This window comes from Vigna unguiculata, chromosome 11, assembly GCF_004118075.2.
Source record: "Vigna unguiculata cultivar IT97K-499-35 chromosome 11, ASM411807v1, whole genome shotgun sequence".
NCBI lineage: Eukaryota > Viridiplantae > Streptophyta > Magnoliopsida > Fabales > Fabaceae > Vigna > Vigna unguiculata.
In genome coordinates this window covers 4754798-4778558 of record NC_040289.1, presented here as the reverse complement: position 1 = coordinate 4778558, position 23761 = coordinate 4754798, and the positions used below count along the sequence as shown (strand labels likewise).

General features: G+C 32.5%; 2 protein-coding genes across 4 annotated transcripts; one reads left to right on the top strand and one right to left on the bottom strand.

Moving 5' to 3' along the window:
* Window positions 1–2008: 2008 nt before the first annotated feature.
* LOC114170110 (S-protein homolog 5-like) lies at window positions 2009–2449 on the top strand. The gene has a single exon (XM_028055598.1). It carries the CDS (start codon window positions 2009–2011, stop codon window positions 2447–2449), a length of 441 nt encoding a protein of 146 aa, XP_027911399.1.
* A 13626-nt stretch (window positions 2450–16075) lies between these two features.
* On the bottom strand, window positions 16076–23214 carry LOC114169928. Of its 3 annotated transcripts, XM_028055331.1 has the most exons (13): window positions 22907–23214; window positions 22496–22607; window positions 21866–22062; window positions 18953–19031; window positions 18676–18754; window positions 18138–18184; window positions 17985–18058; window positions 17663–17765; window positions 17406–17567; window positions 17145–17321; window positions 16756–16803; window positions 16481–16537; window positions 16076–16403 (listed from the first exon to the last, which is right to left on the bottom strand). In XM_028055331.1, the coding sequence occupies exons 1-13, from the start codon at window positions 23179–23181 to the stop codon at window positions 16317–16319; spliced, it is 1497 nt and encodes a 498-aa protein (XP_027911132.1). In that variant the 5' UTR covers window positions 23182–23214; the 3' UTR covers window positions 16076–16316. The 3 variants fall into 3 exon arrangements, with proteins under 3 accessions (XP_027911132.1, XP_027911130.1, XP_027911131.1); XM_028055329.1 differs by having other exon boundaries at window positions 16076–16537; XM_028055330.1 differs by having other exon boundaries at window positions 16076–16537; window positions 18138–18181.
* Between the last annotated feature and the right edge of the window lie 547 nt (window positions 23215–23761).

Genomic DNA, 23761 nt, shown 5'->3' with positions numbered 1-23761 from the left:
TTCTTAGTACACATTGAAGAAAAAAATGTGTTAAACGATGTAAACAACTCAAATGCTATCACGAGATGCATTTGAAATGTTAAATAAACTTAACAAAATTTGGTAAAAATGATTAAATCCACACCGTTTTAAAGTTGAGGGACTAAATTGAGTTAAAATTTTGAGAAGAACTAAGTTCAATTTTCACTTAAAGTTAAGAGATAAAAACATATTTAACCCTAAAATATTGCTAATAATTAGGATGGTCACACAACTATTGTGAGTTGATAAATGTCTTGATTTGATCCTTTCACACAGTGGCGGAGCTACTTGGGGACAGGGAGGGCCCGGCCTCCCAAGAATTGATTTTTTATTTATATATATATATATAATATAAAAATATATTTAAAATTTATTAATTTTTTTAAATTATAGATAATATATTAGAAATTAATAAAAATTAAATTTTTTATTTTTTATTTCTTTTATTTAATGTAAATACATAATAAAACATAAAATTAAATATAATAAAAAATAAAAATATTTAGGTTTAGTTTTTATTTAGAACCCTGATTTTATTTAAAAATTGATAGTAGGATTAGGTTAATTATACCAACAAAACAAATCATCCATATTAAGAGTTTCAATTTTAATGAAAAGATCATTGATATGTTTTGAGGAATTTAACAAAATTTATCATATAAGATTATCAGTTTTTCAAAAATTGGGATCAAATTAAAACAAAAAAAAAAAATTGGAGGACCAACTTAACATTTTTCAACGAAAGCATGAATCAAAAGAGTAATTAAACCAAATATTTATTAACCTAATTTTTATTTTCCTTTTCATTGTTTTTTTAGTTTTTCACAAATTGTAATAATCTCTCACTCTCACATGTCTTCTTTTTGTTTTTAAAAAAAAAAAAGTTAGACATAAACTCATTATATTTCTCATTTATCCTCTTCCTTTCCTGTCTTTTGTCTTATTTTATAATGAAAACATTATTATTTTTTATCTAATGAGCTTTTTGTATATTCTTTTTTTTATGAATATTGAAAAAAATAATAGTGTATTATGTATTAAGAATAATGAATATATTTTTCTTTTAATAATTACATGTCTCAATTTTTTATTAGATTATGATCAATTATTTTTTATTATTTTAAAAAAGTATGTTGATAAAGAATGAAAGAATAAATTAATCGTTTAAGAGTGATGAAAAGAAAATTATTGACTAAAACAAGATAGATTCTACCTCTTCACATATTTTAAAGCATTATACTAATGATAAAAAATGTTCAGTTAAAGAAGTCATTATTTGAAACATTATACTAATGATCGAATCTAATGATTTCAAAATTATATTACTTTGGCTCCTAGACATTTTTAGTCAAGATCCGACACTGCTTTCACAGCACCTTAAACTACTCTTTTAATCGAATTCTTGGAGGATTTTTTGATAATTTTTCTTTGTGTTTTTAAAAGATAAAAAAATTAGAATAATAGAAAATCAATTTTAATTAATTAATTAATTAAAAATGATGAGATTAGATTTTAATTGCTTCGAGAGAGAAAAACTAAAAATAATTTAAGGGTGAATAAATTTTAGTTTTGTAATATTATTTGAAATAAAATGTGTTCTCTCTATAACCGTTTGTAGAAAAACACGAGTGAGAAATAGAAAGTAAATTTATAATTTTAGAACATCAATAATCTTTTTTTTTTTTTTTTAAATAAGAGACATAAACCTTTTACCAACGTTACTTGGTGTAATAGTTTTGCACGAACTTTGCATTTCACAAACAAAAGCACCTCCAAAACCTCAAATTCGGTTGCTATATTGGTTTCACTTTCAGACGTAAAGGGTTGCAGAAAACCAATGCAAAGAAGTGATGAAATGAAACCTGATGCAACAACCTATATAAACACATACAACGTTGTTGTCTTTGTCATAAATCTCCAGCAAGAGAATCATCATCATAACATGGGACCCTTTCGCAAACCCCTTTTGTTTCTAGTTTTCGTGATTATGGCTACCTGTGATCCTGCTACATCCACAAACTCTACCACAGAGACATTATCAGAAGAACCGAAACAGCCTCTGTTTGGATTTTACTGGTACACCGTACATATGGTTATAGTGAACAATCTTGGTGGTGACAACTTACCTCTCACTGTTCATTGCAAATCCAAAAACGATGATCTGCAGGCTCATGTGATAGACTATAAGAGAAGTTTTAGGTGGCACTTTCGTCCTAATTTTTGGGGAACAACGTTGTTCTTCTGTCACTTTTCATGGAGTGGGGGAGAAGGGACCTATGATATCTATAAGACTAAGAGGGATTCTCGTAGGTGCACACGTCACTGTGATTGGTATGTCACCCAACAAGGTGTAGAAGGCTACACAGAAGATGATATGTTTTTGGGGCCACGTAGGAAAGACATAGTCTTCAAGTGGAAAAATCAATGACTCTAAAACATACTAAGATACTAAATTATGTGATCACAAAATCCATCATCCATCACGATGTGTGTGGTGTTGTGTATGTTGAAAATATTTAATAGAATTTAAAAAATAAATATTGTTTATAGAAGAATAATTTTTAACTTTATTCAATTTGTTTTAGTTTAAAAAGACTTATTATTATTTAATCTCTTTTACTTATAAATACTTCAAAACATAAACAAACACAATAGTTCATGAAAAAGTGTTTTTCAATATTTCGTTCTATATTATCTTTTTAAAACATTAATGGTTATAAAGTTTAAAGATATATTTCGATTCACTCGATTAATATGATAGGATTATTGTTTCTTAGAAAAGGAACACATTATTTTATTTTTCCTGTGTAATAGAGGTGTTTTATCTCTAAAGACATCACTTTGTATGTCTCAATCCATACTCTTTCTAATATTTATAATTTTATCTTATATTGGTATTCTTTGTTATAGGAATTGTTTGGTATGATCAATCTTAATATCTCTTTTTTATTATTGTTGTTGTTATTACTATAATTATTATTGTTATGATTATTATTTTATTTTATTTTATTTTGACTGATTCACTAACATAAAAAATCAAGAAAGAACATTAACATCACCAATTTCACTTTGGCAAAAAAAAAATTATTTTTTATGTCCAATAAAGTAGATAATTAGCTAATTTTTACATAAGACCTTGGTCTAGTTCATCTAACTTTCAAAATTGATTTTAAAGTACACATAGCACATGCTCGAAAGTGAATGTCAAAGGCATTGGAGAGAGAAGGGAAACATTTAATCAAGTATACACATTGTAAACTTGATATGTTATTTTTATAGGGTTTGAGACGTTAAAATGTCTCATCTTTTCGTGTTAAGAGTTTTCATTATTAAGATACAATTTGCTTTTTTATTTTAAACTAGAATAATCTTAGACATTTTTTTTATCAGCAAAGAATGAAATTAAATTAAAGAGAACACTTAAGGGGTGTTCTAACCCTTATACAAAACAACCATGAACAAAAGGATGCTCTGGCTTAGTTTCATGCTCCAGTAAACAGAATTTCTAGCCAGAACCGAACCTACACGTAACAACTTTGTAATTGACACTCCTAGAGGGAAAAACATGTAGGTATCCCTTTCATAAGGCCTAAGTATCTGTAGAACCAGCCCAGCCACGTTTTTTGTTGCTGTCATTGTGACCTATACATTGCAACAATCTCTAATTTCAAAATAAGCAATAGTGCTAGGAGGTTACCAGCTCTGCCGTGAAATCAAATTGTTAAGTTTGCAACCAACCCCCTCACATGGTGCTTGTTTGCTCACTGTTTAGAAGTCCCTGTATCGTGATCAGATCTACTTTGACCCTTGGCCTGAGTCTCCTGCTTTTCTTTCCTAACACACATAAACACACGGCATTACCATATCACATAGATTTTAGACAGGTAATTGGGGATAGGCACCAATCACTGTATGAGAACTTAACATCTGAAATCTTGTGTTTCATCCACACCCAAGCCGTCACTTGGGCATAACCAAAAATTTCTATAGGGTCAACTTTCCTATGCTTAAAAATTACCCCATTTCTATGGTTCCATATTTCCCAAATAATAGCTAGCCACATTCCTCTCCAAACTAAATTTTGTTTACTATTAAGGTCAAGAAGATGAAAGTGTTGAAAGTTGGCCCTAGCTTTTACATGGTGCACATTGTTCACCCCTAACCATCTGTCACACATATTCCATACCTTTTCAGACACCCTACAAGAGAAAAATAAATGATCAGTGGTCTCATCATGCTCACTACACAAGTCACATAGACTATGTTGTAGTTGGACACCCCTTGCTTGTAAATTGGCCTTAGTCGGTAATTTATCCAAAAATACCCTCCACCCTAGTATTTGAGCCTTTGGGATTACCCTTGTGGTCCACAACAATTTAAACTCCTTATTCTCTTCTTCTTCATTAGTCCTTTGCAATGTGTTGTAAGCTGACTTTACCGAGAAGACCCTATCTTCGCCGTCTTTCCATTTCCAAGTATCGGGATGACCCTTGCGAAATCGTGGAGTATTAATAATAAGGAGGAATTGTTCCTCCATAGTTGACTCCCAAACTAATATAGGTCTCCTCCAAGTTAGGTCCCAAGTCCATATGTTGTCCTCCCAGTGTCCAACCTCCCCAATAACCATATGTTTACATTCAGACAACAAGTACAACCTAGGGAACCTACATCTAAGTGTTTCTCCCCCTGCCCAATTGTCTTCCCAGAACTTCACTTTTTTCCCTTCTCCTACCACCCATTCTACACTTTTATCAAACCAAAGTCCTTGCGTCGTGCTCCCACACACTTTATAAATGTCTAGCCACCACCTAGATGCAAACCTTGATATGTTAGGATCGCTAAGGTTCCTCCATGATCCGTACTTCGACTCTATGACCTGTTTCCAAAGACCATCGTCCTCCATACCTAATCTCCATTTCCATTTAGCTAAGAATGCAATATTAAAATTCCAAGTGTCTCTTATTCCCAGGCCCCCTATCTCCTTTGATTTGCATATATTTTCCCATTTGACCCACGCTATTTTCCTAGCTTCTGATCCCCATCCCCAAAGGAAGTTTCTTTGAATTTTTAGAAGTTTATTGTTCACACACCTTTGCATTTTATAGAAAGACATGTAATATAATGGCAAAGCAGATAAGATGGATTTAATTAGACATACCTGACCAGCCATACTTATAAGTTTGCCTTTCCAACTAGATAATCGGCTTTTGACATTCTCAATCATTGGTTGTCAGAATTGTTTTAGTCTTGGGTTCCCGCCAATTGGCATTCCTAGATACGTAAATGGAATTTTCATATGTTTACAGTTTAGAGTGTTAGAGAACTCATTTACCATAGACGCATCCAAGCCCAGTCCCCCAACTTTAGTTTTGGAGAAGTTAACCCTAAGTCCTGATACCAACTCAAAACATCTTAATACAGCTTTTAATATCAGTGCGTTTTGAACTTTTGCTTCACACAGGAAAAGGGTATCATCTGCAAACTGCAATAAACCCACTTTAGTTCCATTTGAACCCACTTTTATACCATCATATAAATTTTTCTTAACAGCTTGTCTGACTAACCCTGCCAGGCCCTCTGGAATAGGAAAGGCGCCATTGGATCACCCTGTCTGAGACCTCTTGTCGGGACAAACTCCTTAGTAGGGCTCCCGTTGACCAGAACTGACACCGACGAAGAACCCAAACATTCTTTTATCCACCTTATCCACCTATCACAAAATCCCATTTTGTTCATCATATAGTACAAGAAATCCCAATTGACTGAGTCATATGCTTTTTCGTAGTCAACCTTTACAATTGCCAACCTCTTTTTTGAAGCCTACACTCCTCCATTATCTCATTTGCTACCAAAATGCTATCCATGAGCCCTCTTCCTTTAAGAAACGCTGATTGAGAGTTATTTACAACCTTAGGCAATACATTCTTCAGCCTATTTGCTAGAATCTTAGATATGATCTTGTACACACAACCAACTAGAGAGATTGGTCTGTAGTCATCTAGGCTAAGAGGAGTTTGCTTTTTTGGTACTAGTGCTATGAATGATGCATTACAACCTTTTGGAATTTTCCCCTCTTTCCAGAACCATCTCACTGCTTGATTGACATCATTCTTCAACGTCCCCCAATTATGCTTTAGAAAAAGGAAGTTAAAACCATCAGGGCCTGGGCTTTTTTTCTCCCCACATTGGTTAATCGTCTCCTCTATTTCCTTATCTTTTATTTCCTTCATTAGCAGCATGTTGTCATCCTCAGATATTTTTTGAAACTCAATGTTTTTTAGGTTAATGGTGAAAGATTTAGCCATAATATATTGTTTACTGTCTGGCCAGTGCTCCATCCATTCAGGAGAAACTAAAACCCTATCTATTCTGCTCTTAGCCGTTCCATTATCCTTATACCAAGTATATTTCCTTCCAATCAATGATACATCTACCAGCTCCATAGATTCTATGAACTTATTAAAGCCTTTCACTTCACTTAATGTAGTGTTTCCCCTCGGGTTTAGACCCTTTCTTTCACTAACTTTTCTTACCGCATTAAAATCTCCCAAGACACACCATTGTCTACACACTTCCCCCGATTTTATGCTTATTAGTTCCTCCCACATATGTACTTTTTCATTGAGATTACAGGAAGAGTATACATTAAATATGGCCACTAAAATTGGGTTACTATTAACTGATTTGCAATACTCACTTATGACTCCTATGTACGACTCCCCTACAAAGTGTTTTACTCTCTTGAATTTGTCTTTGTGCCACATTGTTAGGGTCCCTCTTGAGTTTCCCATTGCTAGTTTATTAACCCACTCAATCTTATTGTCACCCCACAAATTATAACAACTAGATGGTTCTAGATCATGTAGCTTAGTCTCTTGGATGCATATCATATCTACTCCTTCACTTGCTATAATCCCTTTTAAGTATTTTCGTTTATGTCCCCCACCTAGACCCCTTATATTTATACTAAAGATTTTCATCGGCAATTATATTCTTCCCTACTTTACTTTTCCCCTTATTCTTATCCCTCTTTTCCATACATTCTAGTTCCTTTAATATTTGTTCCTCTTCACCTGAAAAAGTGGCAACTAATTCTTTTGCTAAGCTCCAAATAGTCACCATTTCAGAATTACTCGATGGGCATCTTGTGGACCAAAACAGTCTATTGCAGTTTAAAATATTGTCATCAGATAATGAATTACTTATAGATTGGACCACTGACCTGAGAAGTTTTCGTTTGGTAGCCTTACCGTTATCCTTCACGCTGCGATTCATGATCGTTGGCCGTTTCTTGCTAGATTCACCTGTCCAGAATTGTCGCCTCTCTTGGAAGACTCTTGGATCCAGAGTAGATTCATTGATTAGAACCATTTGTTTCGTCGATTGGTTTCCACAACAAGCATGGCTTCCGGAGATCGATGGCTCAACGCTGGGATTCATTGATTCAGAGTAGATGTTTACTGGGCCTGCATTCACAGTAGGGCCCAATGCTGTCTCCTTCACAATAGATACAGTGCACCCCTCCCCCTCCCCATCAGAATGTGCTACCCCAAATTTTGGCCCATTATTGAAAGTAGTATGATTGCTGCACATGTTTTTCTTTTCAGAGGGATTGGTTCCCTTTAACCTTTTTTTGTTAACAGGCTCTCTATCTGGCAGCATAGCATCCATCTTAGGCACATACATCCCATTTTCAGCTTTCATGTCGCAACGGTTAGGAATAAAGACGTTACCGACTCCACTTGACATCTCCGCCGTGGCTTGGAAGCTCTAATTAGCATAGGCTACCAGCGATTGAATCGTACGTTCCTCTTCCAACTTTTTCTTCTCCCAACCAAACAAAATATCCTTTTCACCCCATTCTGATTCAGAGCTGAAATCATGCAGTTCGTTACAACTAGTGTTGGTGTCAGAGGAAAAATTATTCTCGTTTGCACAACAACATATTGATTGTGTTCCATCAAAGCTTTCTTCCTCTAGAATCACATTGTAAATATGCCCGTTTATTTTCATACTTTTCTGGACCGAGATTTTCAATCCAAAGGGAACCTTTACTTTTAATCTGGCGAATTCTAAGCATTCCCAATTAAGAGTGTTTTCATCTACCGAGACAAGAACCCCTATTGGAGCCATAATTTGACCAAAGCATTGTTGTGACCATAGATTAAAGGGCAAACCCCTGCATCTAACCCACACCAATTTATTTTGTACTATCTGGGATGGGTTCCAAGGGATAATAGAATCAAAGTTATCCTTCCACCACTCTTTGTTCTCACCCATGAGGTTACCAAGCTCAGCATTGTCAATTCCTTGAAATAATAATGCATTCTCTCCCAAATACTTTATGTTTAATCTGTCGTGTCCTTTTTGTATTACTTCCTCCATTACCGTGTCAATTCTGGAATAGTTAGTTACCCTGCCAATGTGGCTTCCTTCCAACCATTTTATATCAGCTTCTGTCGTATATTAATCACATGCAAGGAGGGTACTACCAATCTCAAACATATTCAAGGTCTCAGGTAGTTTTCATTGGTAAAAGTTGTAATTGTTAGGAGTTTATATAATTAGGAGTTTTCATTAATAGAAATTTCAATTGTTATAGGAGCTTTAATTATTAGGAGTTTATATAATCAAGAGTTTTCGTTGTGTAGAACTTTTCATTATATATGAGTTCTTAGTATATAATATTATTAGTTCAATAGTTTATAATATATCTTTTTGTATTTTGTATTGTGTATATTATTAAGGGTAATAATGTAAACCTTTCCGATTAGTTTAGGTCTGTCCTGCAAAAAATGTGAGTCAAACTTGTTATTCTGCATAGCTATTAGCCCGGGCCTACGAGACCCACTTTTTTTTTAAATAAAAAGAACATGTAGATTCAATTTCAAAGTTTGAAATGTTGGTGAAAGCGCGTTAAATTAACAAAAAGAAAGATGATAATATTTATTTTATTAATGATTTATTTTAAATACAAATCTTATAAGAGCATCACGATAACAAAAAAAATAATCAACATGCTGCTGTGCAAATGAGAACAAATTGTCTTCTGATTTTAGCTCTACATCAGAGTGGTGTGAGAATGACATTTTGGATGATTTTGAAAAGAAAATGATGGGGGAGGACTGCACAATTCAATCGCCGGCACCATGCGTGAATAGGAGCTCCAAAGCCTCACCGAAAAAGTTTAGTGGAAACGGTAACAGATCTCTTCCTAACCGTTGTGAATGGAATGATGAAAATGGGGAACCTATGCCTGACTCGGATGTAGGCCTGCCACAAACAGAACTCTTTAACAAAAAAAGCTTAAAGGTCACTTACATACCTGATAAGCAAACAACTCCGGGTAACAATGTTATTTCTAGCATTGGGCCAACACTGGTGGCAGCCCAATCAGCTAGTGTAGGCTTTTCAGCTTCAATCGTTAAGGAAACACTAATGGGCTCGAATATGAACGCTGGCCTAGGAAATGGGGTTACGCCTACGCTTTCTTTGACCAAAAGTCATAATACGTCTCCATCAGGTCCAAGGCTAGCAAATGAAGAATTGGGGCTTGTTTGTCACATCAGCGGGTTGGAAACTCACGATCAAGAGGGAACGAACCAAGATGTTTCAAAACTCACATTGCACCCTGATTTCAACGTAATCGCGGCAAACGAACCCAAGCACCAGACTCCGTCTCTCAACCGAAATGTAGATCAAGCAAATTTTGGAGGCCAAGGCCGATGCAAAATTCCTATGACAAAGCACATGACTCTGATCAATGAATCGAATCTCGAACCAATGGATTTTAAGCAGAGGAGACAATTTTGGATTGGTGAATCAAGTAAGAAACGACCAACACCCCAGAATTGCAATGTGAAGGAATATAGCAAGGCTAGCAAGCAAAAAGTTATCAAGTCAGTCTTTCAATTTATTTGTAATTCCTTATCTGATGAAAACATGGTCAACTATAATAGATTATTTTGGTCTAAAAAGTGCCCATCGGATGATTCTGAATCTGTTCCAATTTGGACCTTAGCAAAACATTTAGGAATTACGTTTTCAGGTGATGAGGAACAAATTTTGAAGGAATTAAAATATATGGAAAAGAGAGATAAGAACCAAGGGAAAAACAATGAAGGGAAGAAAATAGTTGATAATGAAAATCATTAGCTTCAATATAAGGGGTTTAGGAAGGGTGCATAAATGAAAGTACTTAAAAGGGATGATAGGAAGTGACACTGTGGACATGATTTGTATTCAAGAGACTAAGTTAGGTGATTTACAACCATCTAGTTGCTACAACTTATGGGGTGACAATAATATTGAGTGGATAAATAAACCGACATCAGGTAACTCAGGGGGAGTCCTAACGATGTGGCACAAGAACAAATTGAAAAGAGTAAAACACTTTGTAGGGGACTCGTTCATAGGAGTGATAGGTGAGTATAGTAACTCAATCAATAGTAACCCAATTTTAGTTGTTGTGCTTAATGTATACTCCTCCTGCAATTACAAAGAAAAAGTTGGCATGTGGGAGCAACTAATCAACATAAAAGCAGGAGAAGCATGTAGGCAATGGTGTGTCTTGGGTGATTTTAATGTAGTAAGAAAAATTAACGAAAGAAATGGTCTAAATCCAAGAGGTAACACTTCATTAAGAGAAATGCAAGGTTTTAATAACTTTATTGAATCCATGGAGTTGGTAGATGTACCATTGATAGGAGGGAAATACACCTGGTACAAAGAAAACGGATCGGCAAAAAGTAGAATTGATAGGGTTATAGTCTCACTTGAATGGCTGGATCATTGGCCTGACAGTAAACAATATGTTAAAGGCAGAATAATATCAAATCATTGTGCTCTACTGCTTAAACCGATTACGATAGACTGGGGCCCTAAACCATTCAAAACCATTGATATATGGAAATCTGACCCAACATTCAAGAAGGTGGTAAAACAATCATGGGATTCTTATGCAGGCAACGGTGACCCAATGATAAACCTAAAGGAGAAGCTAAAAAAGTTAAAATTTGACCTCAAAGCATGGAACAGAAAGGTGTTTGGATTCATAGGTCAAAAACAACAAAACCTTCTCCTACAAATTGGCGCTTTAGATAGGAAGGACGACGAAAGCAATCTCAGAGAAGATGATAAGGTAACACGCATGAACCTTTTAAGTGAGTTGAAGCTGCTTTTACACAAGGAAAGTGCAATATTAAATCAAAAAGCAAGGCTTAAATGGATAGAACAAGGGGATACTAACTCAAAATACTTCCATTCTAGAATTAGATTGAGAAGGTTCATGAATGAACTAAAAGGGGTGGAATAGCGTGGATTAGCTGGATTAGAGAGTGCTTGTGTTCCTCAACGGCGTCGGTTCTGGTTAACGGGAGCCCTACGAAGGAGTTTGTTCCCAAGAGAGGTCTTAGGCAAGGAGACCCTATAACCCCCTTCCTATTCCTTATTGTAGCAGAGGGCTTAGCAGGGCTAGTAAGACAAGCTGTTAAGAAAGAATTGTACAGTGGGATAACAGTGGGATCTAAGGGAATTAATGTGGGACTATTGCAGTTTGCACATGATACGCTGTTCTTATGCGAAGCAAAAGCTCAAAATGCATGGGCCTTAAAAGTTGTTTTAAGAAGTTTTGAGTTGGTGTCTGGGCTTAGGGTTAATTTCTCTAAAACCAAAGTTGGGGGGTTGGGCCTGGATGCATCTATGATAAAAATCTTCTCAAAAACCCTAAATTGCAAACATATGAAAATCCCATTTGAGTATCTTGGAATGCCAATTGGAGGGAATCCAAGGCTTAAACAATTTTGGCAACCTATGATTGAGAAGGTTAATAGCCGCTTATCTAATTGGAAAGGCAAACTTATCAGTATGGCTGGTCGGGTATGCTTAATTAAATCTGTCTTATCCGCGTTACCACTATATTACTTGTCTTTTTATAAAATGCCAACATGTATGAGCAATAAACTCGTACATATCCAAAGGAACTTCCTCTGGGGATGGGGCTCAGAAGATAGGAAAATAGCGTGGGTTAAATGGGAAAACATCTGCAAACAAAAGGAGGTAGGGGGACTAGGCTTAAGAGACATCCAAAATTTTAATGTTGCACTCCTAGCAAAATGGAAATGGAGGTTAGGCACGGAGGACAATGGCTTATGGAAACAGGTCTTAGAATCTAAATATGGATCATGGAGAAACCTCAATGACCCCATCATGTTAAGGTTTGCGTCAAGGTGGTGGGAAGACATTCACAAGGTATGCGGAAGCACAATGCGAGGACTTTGGTTTGATAATAGCGTTCAGTGGGTGGTAGGAGAAGGGAAAACAGTGAAGTTTTGAGAAGATAAATGGGTAGGGGAAGAAACACTTAAAGCTAGGTTTCCCAGACTATACTTGATATTAAAGTGTAAAGATAGAGTTATTGGGGAGGTCGGTCATTGGGAGGATAATATTTGGTTGTGTGACCTAACCTGGAGGAGATCTAGATTCGATTGGGAGACAATTGTGGAGGAACAACTCCTCTCTATTATTAGCGGCCAACGATTCTACAAGGGCCGCCCTGATACATGGAAATGGAAAGGAGTTGCAGATGGGGAATTCTCGGTAAAGGCTGCTTACAAAACGCTGCAGGAAACTGTTGAAGAAGAAGAGATAAAAGAATTCAAAATGCTATGGAACACAAGGGTAATTCCAAAGGCTCAAATGTTAGGTTGGAGGGTACTCTTGGATAAATTACCAACTAAGACCAATCTATTAATGAGAGGAGTCCAATTACAACATAGCCTTTGTGAATTGTGTCACGCATACGAAGAGAATGTAGAACATTTGTTCTTCTCATGTAAGGTGTCCCAAATGGTGTGGAATATATGTGATAGATGGTTGGGAGTGAGTACCGTGCATCACGTCAAAGCTAAGGCTAACTTTCAACACTTTCACCTATATGATCTTAATAGTAGACAAAATTTAGTATGGAAAGGGATGTGGCTAGCTATAATTAGGGAAATTTGGAAACATAGAAATGGGGTAATTTTTAATCATAGGAAAGTAGACCCAAGAGAAATTTTTGACCAAGCACAAGTAGCGGCTTGGGTATGGATGAAACATAAGATTCCAGCAATGACGTTTTCATATAGCGATTGGTACCTATCCCCACATACATGTTTAAAATTTCTGTGATTCTATAATTGTGTGTTTAGTGTGATAGGTAAGCAAACTTGAAGGGGAACCGTGAAGATGAGGTGTACATGTGCAAAGGCAAAAGTAACCAAGATGCAAGATTCAACATGTCATATCTAGCACTTTTGCAATCAATTATCATACACCATAAGACGGATGTCGCATCACTACATCAGGAAGGATTTAGTCTTCATATTTGGGTTAACTGCTTGGATGGAGGTGCACACTGGGGTCATTGCCTTTGTCTATCAACAACACTTATACGTACAAAGGCCTTATATACTGATGTATATAAACTTATGGCGTGCGGGTCGGCCAACTGGGTTGTTTCTCTTCGCCTATTCCATAATATCTACCACCACGAACAAATTTAAGGCAGAGAAACATGTACATCTACAAGTTTAGGAGGCATACACACTGATATTACTCCCTGTTGCCGAATCTCCAAAGTTATTTCACGTGGGTTTAGTTTTGTAACAATTTTTTGTTTGGTGGAGCTATGATGCCAACCTAGTGCATCAATGTGTGTAAAATGTTTTATTAAAGGGTTAGAGCACCCCTCAAGTGCTCTTTTTAATTTAATTTTATTCTTTGTTAATAAAAAAAACGATAACAAAAACAGAGTAATTAAAATAAATAACTTGGTAAAAACTTGACTAAACAACATGAAAAAAGAAAATTGTTAAATAAATTTCTAATGCACACTAATGCATACTGATACACACGTTCAGCATCCAAATTTCCAAATTTTTCATGTTTCTCTTTTTACCCTTGTTCAAATGTCTGCAACAACAAAAAAGAAACATCAATCAGAATCTTAAAAAAATGATGCCCAATAATCAAACCCATTTAAGATTCAGTGAGAGCATAAAGTGTTTAAAAGTGAGACTTTTTATATTCTTCGGACATCAATAGAGAGAGGGAATACACGATAAAACATTGCCCCAGTAACAAAAATGGTGACTGTACGTACCTAAGTACCTTATTGGTAGCAATGACAATTAAAAAAAATGACGACCATTGTACTCTCAATAACTATAAACGACTAACTTATTAATTATCTAGACTCCAACGACTAGTGCATTAACCACTCACAACGACTAATTTCTTACAACGGCTAGTTATCCATAATAGTTAACAAATCTAAGTTTATTAAAACCTAACAACAACACCATAAGCAAGCATTGGCTTCTGGTACACTTCTGGAGGATCCAAAACTCAACCGAAGAATGATTGAAAAATTAATGTATTTGTTTGTGACTATACCTAGTCTTTCTTATTATATACACATTTTGTCTTAGTTTATGCAGAAACCTTATAAAAAGCATTGAGTGGCCGTCTTGAGGCTGTCGGATATTTGAAAAAACATTCTGAAGAAGGTATTCTACTTTATTAAAAAAGTATTGTTTTGAAAAGAAAGAAAAAAACACTTTGTTGTCAAGTGATTTTGTTTTTTTTTTTTCATGAATAAATAACAGACATAAACCTTTTACCCACTTTAGTTGATGTTAGTTTTGCACGTACTTTGCATTTCACAAACAAAAGCACTTGCAAACATTATTGGTTTCAGTTTTGGACGTAAAGGGTAGCAAAAAAGTAATGCAAACAACTGATGCAACCTATATAAATATACAACGTTGTTGTCTTTGTCATGAATCTCCACCAAGACAATCATCATCACAACATGAGATTCTTTGGTAGCAAATCCCTTTTATTTCAAGCCCATAAATAAAATATATATATATATATATATATATATATATATATATATATATATATATATATATTCTTTGCCCATAAAAAAATATATCACAAACTCGATGATGCATGAAAATAAATATCTCATGTTGTGGTATGTTAAAAGTATTTTAAGTAGTTTAAAATAAATAAATCAATAAGTATGTATTGTTACTTATATTAAAAAGTGTTTAACGACAACTTTTATAGTTATCAATAGAGTTAATAAAACACGTTGATAATACTTTTGAAAACACGTTCACAAATTATTTCGAAAGAGATAGCCAAACCAGTTTACTAATGAATGAATTTGGTGATCAGTAGTAAAAGTTCAAGCCAACATCATAGTATTATCAAAGTACACAAGCGCAAAAAAATTATTTAATTTCGCTTAATATAGATTTCGGTCTTAAGAAAAGTGAATTGGTCTGATAGTTGCACAACAATATGTTTTTTTGATTTTAATATTTAGTATGAACAATGATATTTTGACTCTTATAATTTAATTTTTATTTTGTATTTTTTGACGTGATTTAATATTGAATATTGATTTTTTCAAAAGGAAAAAAAATTGTGATACATTAATCGATATTCTACACTAAATTACGTAAGGAAGTACAAAATAGAAGTCAAATTATGAGAGTTAAAATATTATTTTCCTATTTGGTATAAATTTTGATATTTTAAAGAAGGATTAAATATGTTTTTGGTCCCTTAACTTTCAGTAAATTTTAGAATTAGTCTATTTCAAAACTTTAGACTAATTTAGTCCTCCATCTTTCGAAATATATAGATTTAGTCTTTTTAATCAAATTTTATTAGGTTTATTTGATGTTTCGTATTCAAAATTGTATTTGAGTTATTCATACTGTTTGAGATATTTTTGCTTTAATATTAAATCAAATACTATTATGAAATGTCAAATAAACTTAACAAAATTTGATTAAAATAAATAAATACACGTATTTCGAAAAATGAATGACTAAATTAATCTAAAATTTCGAAATGGACTAATTCCAAAATTCACTTAAAGTTAAAAGACCAAAAACATATTTATCCATTTAAAGAATAGAAATCTATAATGATGCCGATGAGAATATCTCATTTAATTAACTTTTGTCACCTGCTTTGCTGTTCAAAAATCATATCAACAAAATATTACTGTCCACAGAATTTGATATATTCACACAGAGCACATATAATATACACATGGTCAAATGACCTTTATTTATCAATAATCTTGACTGTCATTGTAAAATGTAATGGTCAAGATTTGCTATTATTGCAAAACATATGTAGCCGAAGTGAAAAACAAAAACATGTCTCTTTAATGTTGTTGCAGAAACACACGTGATGGCATAAATGGCCTGCTATAACTCTTCCCTCAATTAATCAAGAAACAACCTAATACGATTCGTAATCTTCATTCGACATATATGGCACTTGCGAATTTTTGATCCACACTCCAAACATGTCTGCATTTGAACCATTTGCCAACCATCATTGCATGTAAATAAAACATGGAAAAATGGTAGTGTTTTTCTGAGTTTACCATGTGTCCACAACCAAAGGCCATGTTCTTCTCATTGGTTAGGCAAATCGAACAACCCTACATAATTAGTTCACAAATAACTTCACTTCTCTTCAGTAAGCTTCTTCCATGACACAATGTTTCTTATCATTATATTAAATTGGTACGAGAAGTACCATGAAATAAGTTACAAGGTGGTGAATAATTCTTGTACGAAGAAGGTGATGATGAATGTGCTATATATGAAGAAAACAAATTCTATTGTTATTATAAATTCAATTTCTTTCTCTAGTTACCTGTCTTGTAGAGGATAGGTTTCTGCTTAAACTAATTGGCTGCGACACCTGTATAAACAAGAAATTTAAAACCTCTTAATATCCATGCAAAAATAAGTAGAAAAAAAAAAAAATATATATATATATATATATATATAATTTAATATAATATAATACAATGAAACAAAATCATTGTTTAGGAAGAGGTTCACTGAGAATGAGGAAATATAACACTAGTGAGACCTAAAATCAATCATATAAGGTATTGACACCACTCTTAACCCAAAACCTTAAGACAATGGATTTATGGATCTTCGTTCTTATACGATGTTCCACTTTCTTATTTTTATTCAAATGTGAGACTTAGACTCACTTAAATTATCGACCTAGAATAACACAGAAACAAATACCTCAGCACCAGCAACATTGGATTTAACAGTTGAAATTTCAGTGGAAGCATTGACTAACTTCTGCCTTGTGTCTTCTGTTACTCTCACAGGAAATTTAGTCTTCTCAAACTCTAATGTAAGCTTTTTGACATTTTTCTTTTCTTCTTGTAGCTCTATCTTAACCTTAGCACATTCCTTCTGCAGATTTACAATTGCAAAGAACCTTAGAATAATTACACTCTAATTTTCCTTCAAACAATTAATTAGTACTATGAAGATTACCTGCAGCATATGTATATATTCTTCTTGTTTTTTCCTCTCTTTAACTCCACTTTCCACTGCAATCTGCAAGCAGTGTACCCTTTGAGATAAACCGTTAACCATTTGAGTGGCTTGCTTCTCAGCATTTGACATCAATTCATTCTCATGCTTCAAAATGAAAAGCTGAAAATGGAGAAAAAATAAATGTTGAAATCATCAAAATTTTACTGCAAATTGCACAACCCCACTTCAAATTTGGATTCTCATGATGTATTCACCTGGTGTTCATTTTCTTTCCTGAAGCTGTAAAGTCTATCTATAGAATTCCTTGTTCTCACTTCCCATTCGTCACGCTCTGATCGTAACCATTTGTTCTCTTCTCTGACAAAAACCATAAAACATTTTTCATCAGTTTATCAGTTTCACTAACCATGTTGAATTCAAATGTAAAACTTTGAACTAAGACATAAATATAAGAGTCAACAAAATGAAATTCCTGTCCAACTTCTTTCTACAATTCTATTAAGAAAAAATATTGGAAGTATAAAAAAGGGTGAAAACGATAATTGAGATTTCATATAACTACTGCTACAACTGTACTTGATCTTTTTCAATTCTTCTTTTAGGCTTCTCAATTGTTCTTCAACCTCCTTCTGGGGATTCTTGGTTGCTTCCTGCATTACAATGGAAGATGTGAGATCACAAAATAATCATTTTACTTTTCACACATTAAAGTTCAATTGCTAATCATACCTGAGACAAAGAAGTTGGAATCAGGGCCCTAGAACTCGTGTTTCCTGCTGCAAATATCAACCAAACAATGACATAATACACACTTGTTGGAAATAGTCCAAGTATGAGTCAAAAAAAGTCTCACATCAGATAAAATAGACAAAGTTAAACATTATATAAGAATAAAGACTCATAACACCATTGTCTTAAGGTTTTGGTGTAAAAGTGGTGTCAAATGCTTTATATGTGTAAGACCAATATCATATATATGCCGACCACAATCTTTCAATAACCATAACACAAAAAAAGTGTCACTGAAGTGACTGATCACATAACACCATTGCCTTAAAGTTTTGGAGTTAAGGTGATTTCAAAATGTCATATATATAGAACCACAATCTCTCAATAACCATATCATATACATAAAATATATATATATATATATATATATATATATATATAACCCAACAACACCTGGCTATAATCCTGGTTAAGTTTTTCAGATGAATTAACAGAAAATTGGAATGGAACCAAATCAAATGAATAATATGTTAGAGACCTGAGTAAAACTCCAAGCAAAGAGGACTAGATGAATGGACATCATCTTCCACTTCATATGAATTCGCATGATTTACAACCTGTGAAGAGAAAACTAGAATTATAAACTTTAACATTCTTAACTTAGATATTAATTATATTTTCATAATTTGACAGATGTGGAATGGATTTGTACCTTTAAAATGAACAAATTCAGTTTTCTAATTGGTTTCTAGGATTTGATGAGAATCAAATAATTATTAATTAGCAATTCTTTCTTGAATGATTGACCTAGCTACCTGATTTGAATTTTCCATCTCAACAAGACATTGAAGTTTATGCCCTGATCTCCAATCGAAATGTTGGCATGTTCTTGAGCTGAAAAAGATAACAGTAAAAATGTTGAAGCTGTAAACAAAATAACCCAGTAAATCTTTTAGAGAAAAGAAGTTATGTATCATAAATTTATTGAATTTTCGAATCAAAGTCAAACTACTCAAGATGATTTCACACACATCATCAATTGTTCGAATACGATGGTTGCTAATATTCAATAAAACAAATGGTGAATCATGTTGACCAAAGCTAGGTCATATATTAAAAACTAAACCACAAACTGAAGTAAACTACAAATAGTGCCAACATGTTGACATTTGAGTGGATGACATGACTTAGGATAAAGAAGTTGAATAATAAAATAATTTGTATGTGTGTGTATTAATTTAGAATATAGAATGAGTGAGAAAATGCTTCGATCTCAAATTCACGGACATTATTAAAAAATTTCATAGAAATTTTCTTCTAAATTTGTTAAAATAATTTGTAAGAAAAGACTTTTTCCTTTTATTTTTTCTAAGAAGTTTAATTGGTTGGTAATTCCTTCGTGGAAAATTATTTCCTACAAAATTATAAAATTCGTAAGTATTTCTTACAAAATTTGTTGCAAAAAATGTTTTATACAAAATATTTTACAAAAAAATTGGCAGCAATTTTCTGCAGATTTTTTTCATAACAAAATTTGTAAGTATTTCTTGAAAAAGAAATTTCAAAGAAAAATTGACATAAAATATGAATTTTTTTTAGTAGTGAGAAATTGTATCGTTAGAGTTTTTTTTAAGAAAAAATCATAATATCCAAGGTAAAAAAAGGTAATTAAATTATTTTTAATCTAAACTCTTAACATTTACCACTTTTGAGTGTACTGAAATAATATAGTAAATTTATTTTAAAAAGTATCTCATTAGTTTTGAAAAAATAATAATATCTAAATAAGTATTAAGAATGTTTTTTTTTTTGTTTTATTTACACGAATTGTTTGGTTGTGGTGTTTTTAAAATATGTCATCATTTAATTTTAAAAAAATCCAAAAGAGAAGGATAATTAGCATACTTTGATAATATAAAAGTGTTTACATTTTATCTAATTGCATATTCTCATGTATCACAAATTACTTTTCCTTTTATAATAAGTATTTAAATTTATATATAAAATGATTTTAATTTGATTAAAAATGTAAGAAAAAAAGGTAGTTGATTTATATGCAACTTTTTTATACTAACACATAACAAATAAATTAAAAAGAAAAAGACTCATGAAAATCTTTGAAGAAATTCTTTGACATGACATCTTTGTTCATGTATTTGGATTGTTGTTACAACTTGTTTAGTGTTTGCATTTAAAATATCTTCATTTTGACGTTTTCATATTCATATATATATGGTAAATTGTGTAAGAGTCAAGTGTTTTGGAATAATAGTTTGCATTATTTCTAGAACAAGAAAATGTCTAATGTTGCAATTACTCATAAACAGAGATTTCTTTTTATCAATTTGACATGGTTAGAGTTATTTTTAGGAAAGTCAAATATCGAAATACACCTAATTTAGATGATTAATTAAAGATGTGTTAACTTTAGAATTATATTATGATAAATGAAGATACAAATTTACAAACTTCGTAACATTGATATTACCTTAATTAAGACTGATTAATTAACGATGTGATGTGAGAAAGAGTGAATGTTTTTTCATAGATTTAAAAATGATCCTTTATACTGATTAAATCTCATTACTGTTTTTATTTTATTTTTTATCAAAACTTGAATTTTAATACCAAGTTACATTAATAAAAAGATTTATGAAAATGATATCGAATGTTTACTATAATACTGTAAGAGTCAAATTTCATTATTATGTTTATTAATATTCTTTTCAATAGCTATCTCGACGATGAACAAACTCAATTAAGTATAATTTTAACAAATGACGCGTAAACACAAAAATTGTATATATAAACAATGAAATAATATATATATATATATATATATATATATATATATATATTAATTCAAAAAGTTAGGAATAATTTGGAACCAAATTTATAATTTGATTTGAAAAACCATAAACCAATTTTATGTTAAAAAGGTACGAGTTATAAGTTTTCAATTGTTAAACAATAAGGGATTTAAAATAACCAAATACAAGTGGAAAAATAAGCTTCTTCCTAAAACAAAAATTGACTTTTACATTACTATTTTACTCGTTTAACAACTTAGTCAAAATCCTTGACTTTAGATTTGTGTTATCATTTAAGAAAATAATTATAAAGAATCAACTTTTCTAACTAACCTTACACTTTAGCAATAAGTTCCAAAATCATAGCAGTAATAGTAATTTTTAATTAAAGAATAATTCAATCGAATATTTTATCTTTTATGTAACATTGAAAAAAAAATATGAGTACATGATTATTTTAGGAGATCAACATAGATACACTATATCTCACTTCTTCTTTTTCCTGTTCTCTAGTGGGAATTGAAAATTTCACCCCATGATATAATTCTTTAATTAATTCAAAGACTTAACATGTAAATTAAAATAAAATTTCAATTATAAAAGTAACACATAGGATAATCTATCTAAATTCTTTTATTATTATTTTACACAACTTTCTTTACACTTGTGAGTTTCCAAACTAACTTGCACTAAAAAAATATATTAAGACTTGGTGTTAAAACATTTGTTAAATAACATTGAAATGTGGCATGAATATTATATATATTTGTGTAGAAAAGAAAGATATGCATCATATATTAAACTCATTGAGGAATGAAACATTAAATTAAAAAAAAAAAAAACATGAAAACAAAGCATTGACTTGAGATGTTTTGGTTAGGTTGACTTTAGAGTAGGGTTAGAGAATAAGAAACTTACCAATATTTTATGGCTTTGCATCTTGAACACACTTTAGAACTTGGATTTCCACACACTGCACACCCTTCATTATTATTCACAATGCCATTATTTCCACACATCAATGATCTTTCATCACTGTTTTCTCCTCCTTCAATACAGTAAACACCTTCTTCTTCATATATTCTCTCTTCAACTTCATTTGATGAGTGTTTTTCCTGCTCATAGTTAAAATCAAGCACTCAGAATATGACATGTTATTGGTCAAAATCACATTGGAACAAAAATCTCATATTTTTGAGATCTGACATGGTTGAAAGAGAGACTCCACTCAATATGTTTGACCAGGTTTTTCTGTGAAAGTTAGTCATCCAGAAACTGAATACATATACTTTATACTTGTCATGGTTATCTAAGAATTATACAAAAATAATTACAGTGTGAAAACATATTTATAATTTCATAATCAAACCAATCATTCCCCTCCAATATTTTTTTGGTAGGGTTTCTTTAGATTCACTCCACAACTTCTGATATTTTCTTCATAATTTCTATATCATACAGCAAGCATCAAGAGGAAATTGATGTCAACTTGAACATATATATATATATATATGATAACATGGACTGAAAATAATTAAGCAGAAGCACCATGATAAGACATTCATGAGAAGGTGATTCTTGTTGATCTTCTGACCCTTCAATCTCAACACATTCATATCTATGGAAAAGCCTCCAGTGCTTAAAATTGCATGTTTTTGAGCTGATAACAACAACAAAACAATGAAATCCATCAAAACCAATCAAATATGGTGGGAGTTGAATAACGATTCCATGGTTTCTATATTTTGTGCTGAATCTTATCACAAAGCTGCAACAGAACTTTTTGCCGACAAATGCTATTGTTTTTTTCAGCTTTCTGAGGTGTATCAGATGGAAAACTGATTCTGCAAGTGGCTTTGTGATTGAACAAATGTTTGCAACAGTGTGTTTTGTAATTGAATGAATGTAAAAAGCAGAAAGCAAAAAGGGGTGAACAAAAATTTGAGGGTTTATTGTTACCAATATATGGCAGTTTTGCAGCGTGAGCATGTTGAAACTGTGGTGTTGCTTATTAATCTGCCACAGAAGGAGCAAGCACTGTGTTCAGAGAATATGTAGTTGTTTCTGTCATCACTGATCTGCACATGTTCTTTCAAATCATTCTCCTCACTGGAACTGTTGTTATTGGATAACTTGTTTTCTAGCCAGAAAAGCAACCCTAGGAAGGGTAATATCACCAACACTATGATCATAAGAACACAATTTTGAGTCAAGGTTACCCCATAAACATTCATCACGAATGTTTTATTTTCCACTGTTGGATTATCTGCAAGAGTTTAAATGATGATTATATATAGTTCTTCAGCATATCTGAATATATAGTATTAAATTATTTATTTTTATTTATTTATTAATATCGATATTGTCAGACATTAAGTTCATGGAAATTCCATGTCTTCTTCCGTGATAGTTGCTATTATTATTTAAAGGGAAACTTAATAATAAAAAAATAGTTGAAGGGTGATTAGAGGAGAACCGGTCAATAGAAAATATTGAAAGCAATAACTATGGCAATGTTAACCGTTGACCTAACTCATGTTTTGTTAATACTCTCAATAGGTGCCTCTTATGAGGATGATTAGGGGTGATTCATTCAAATAAATTATTTTAATATGATTTTTGAAGTACAATGGTGGAATAGTTTCTGAATTATGTCAATTTTGCATCTAAAATAAAATAACGAAACAATTCCTATATATAATTATGTTAAGTAAACTCGTCCTTGGATTATATATCTAATTTCGTCCTAATTTTAATGGGAAGGTTTTTTATTATTTGCATTGGATGATGTTTGATTTTTCAAATTGAATATTT

Coding starts and splice junctions, on each gene's coding strand:
- LOC114170110 (XM_028055598.1), top strand. CDS start 2,009: ATGGCTACCTGTGATCCTGCTACATCCACAAACTCTACCACAGAGACA.
- LOC114169928 (XM_028055329.1), bottom strand. CDS start 23,181: ATGAATGTTTATGGGGTAACCTTGACTCAAAATTGTGTTCTTATGATC. Junction 18,755..18,952: donor AGATGGAAAATTCAAATCAG/GTAGCTAGGTCA, acceptor TTCTCTTCACAG/GTTGTAAATCATGCGAATTC. Junction 17,568..17,662: donor GGAAAGAAAATGAACACCAG/GTGAATACATCA, acceptor CTCCATTTTCAG/CTTTTCATTTTGAAGCATGA.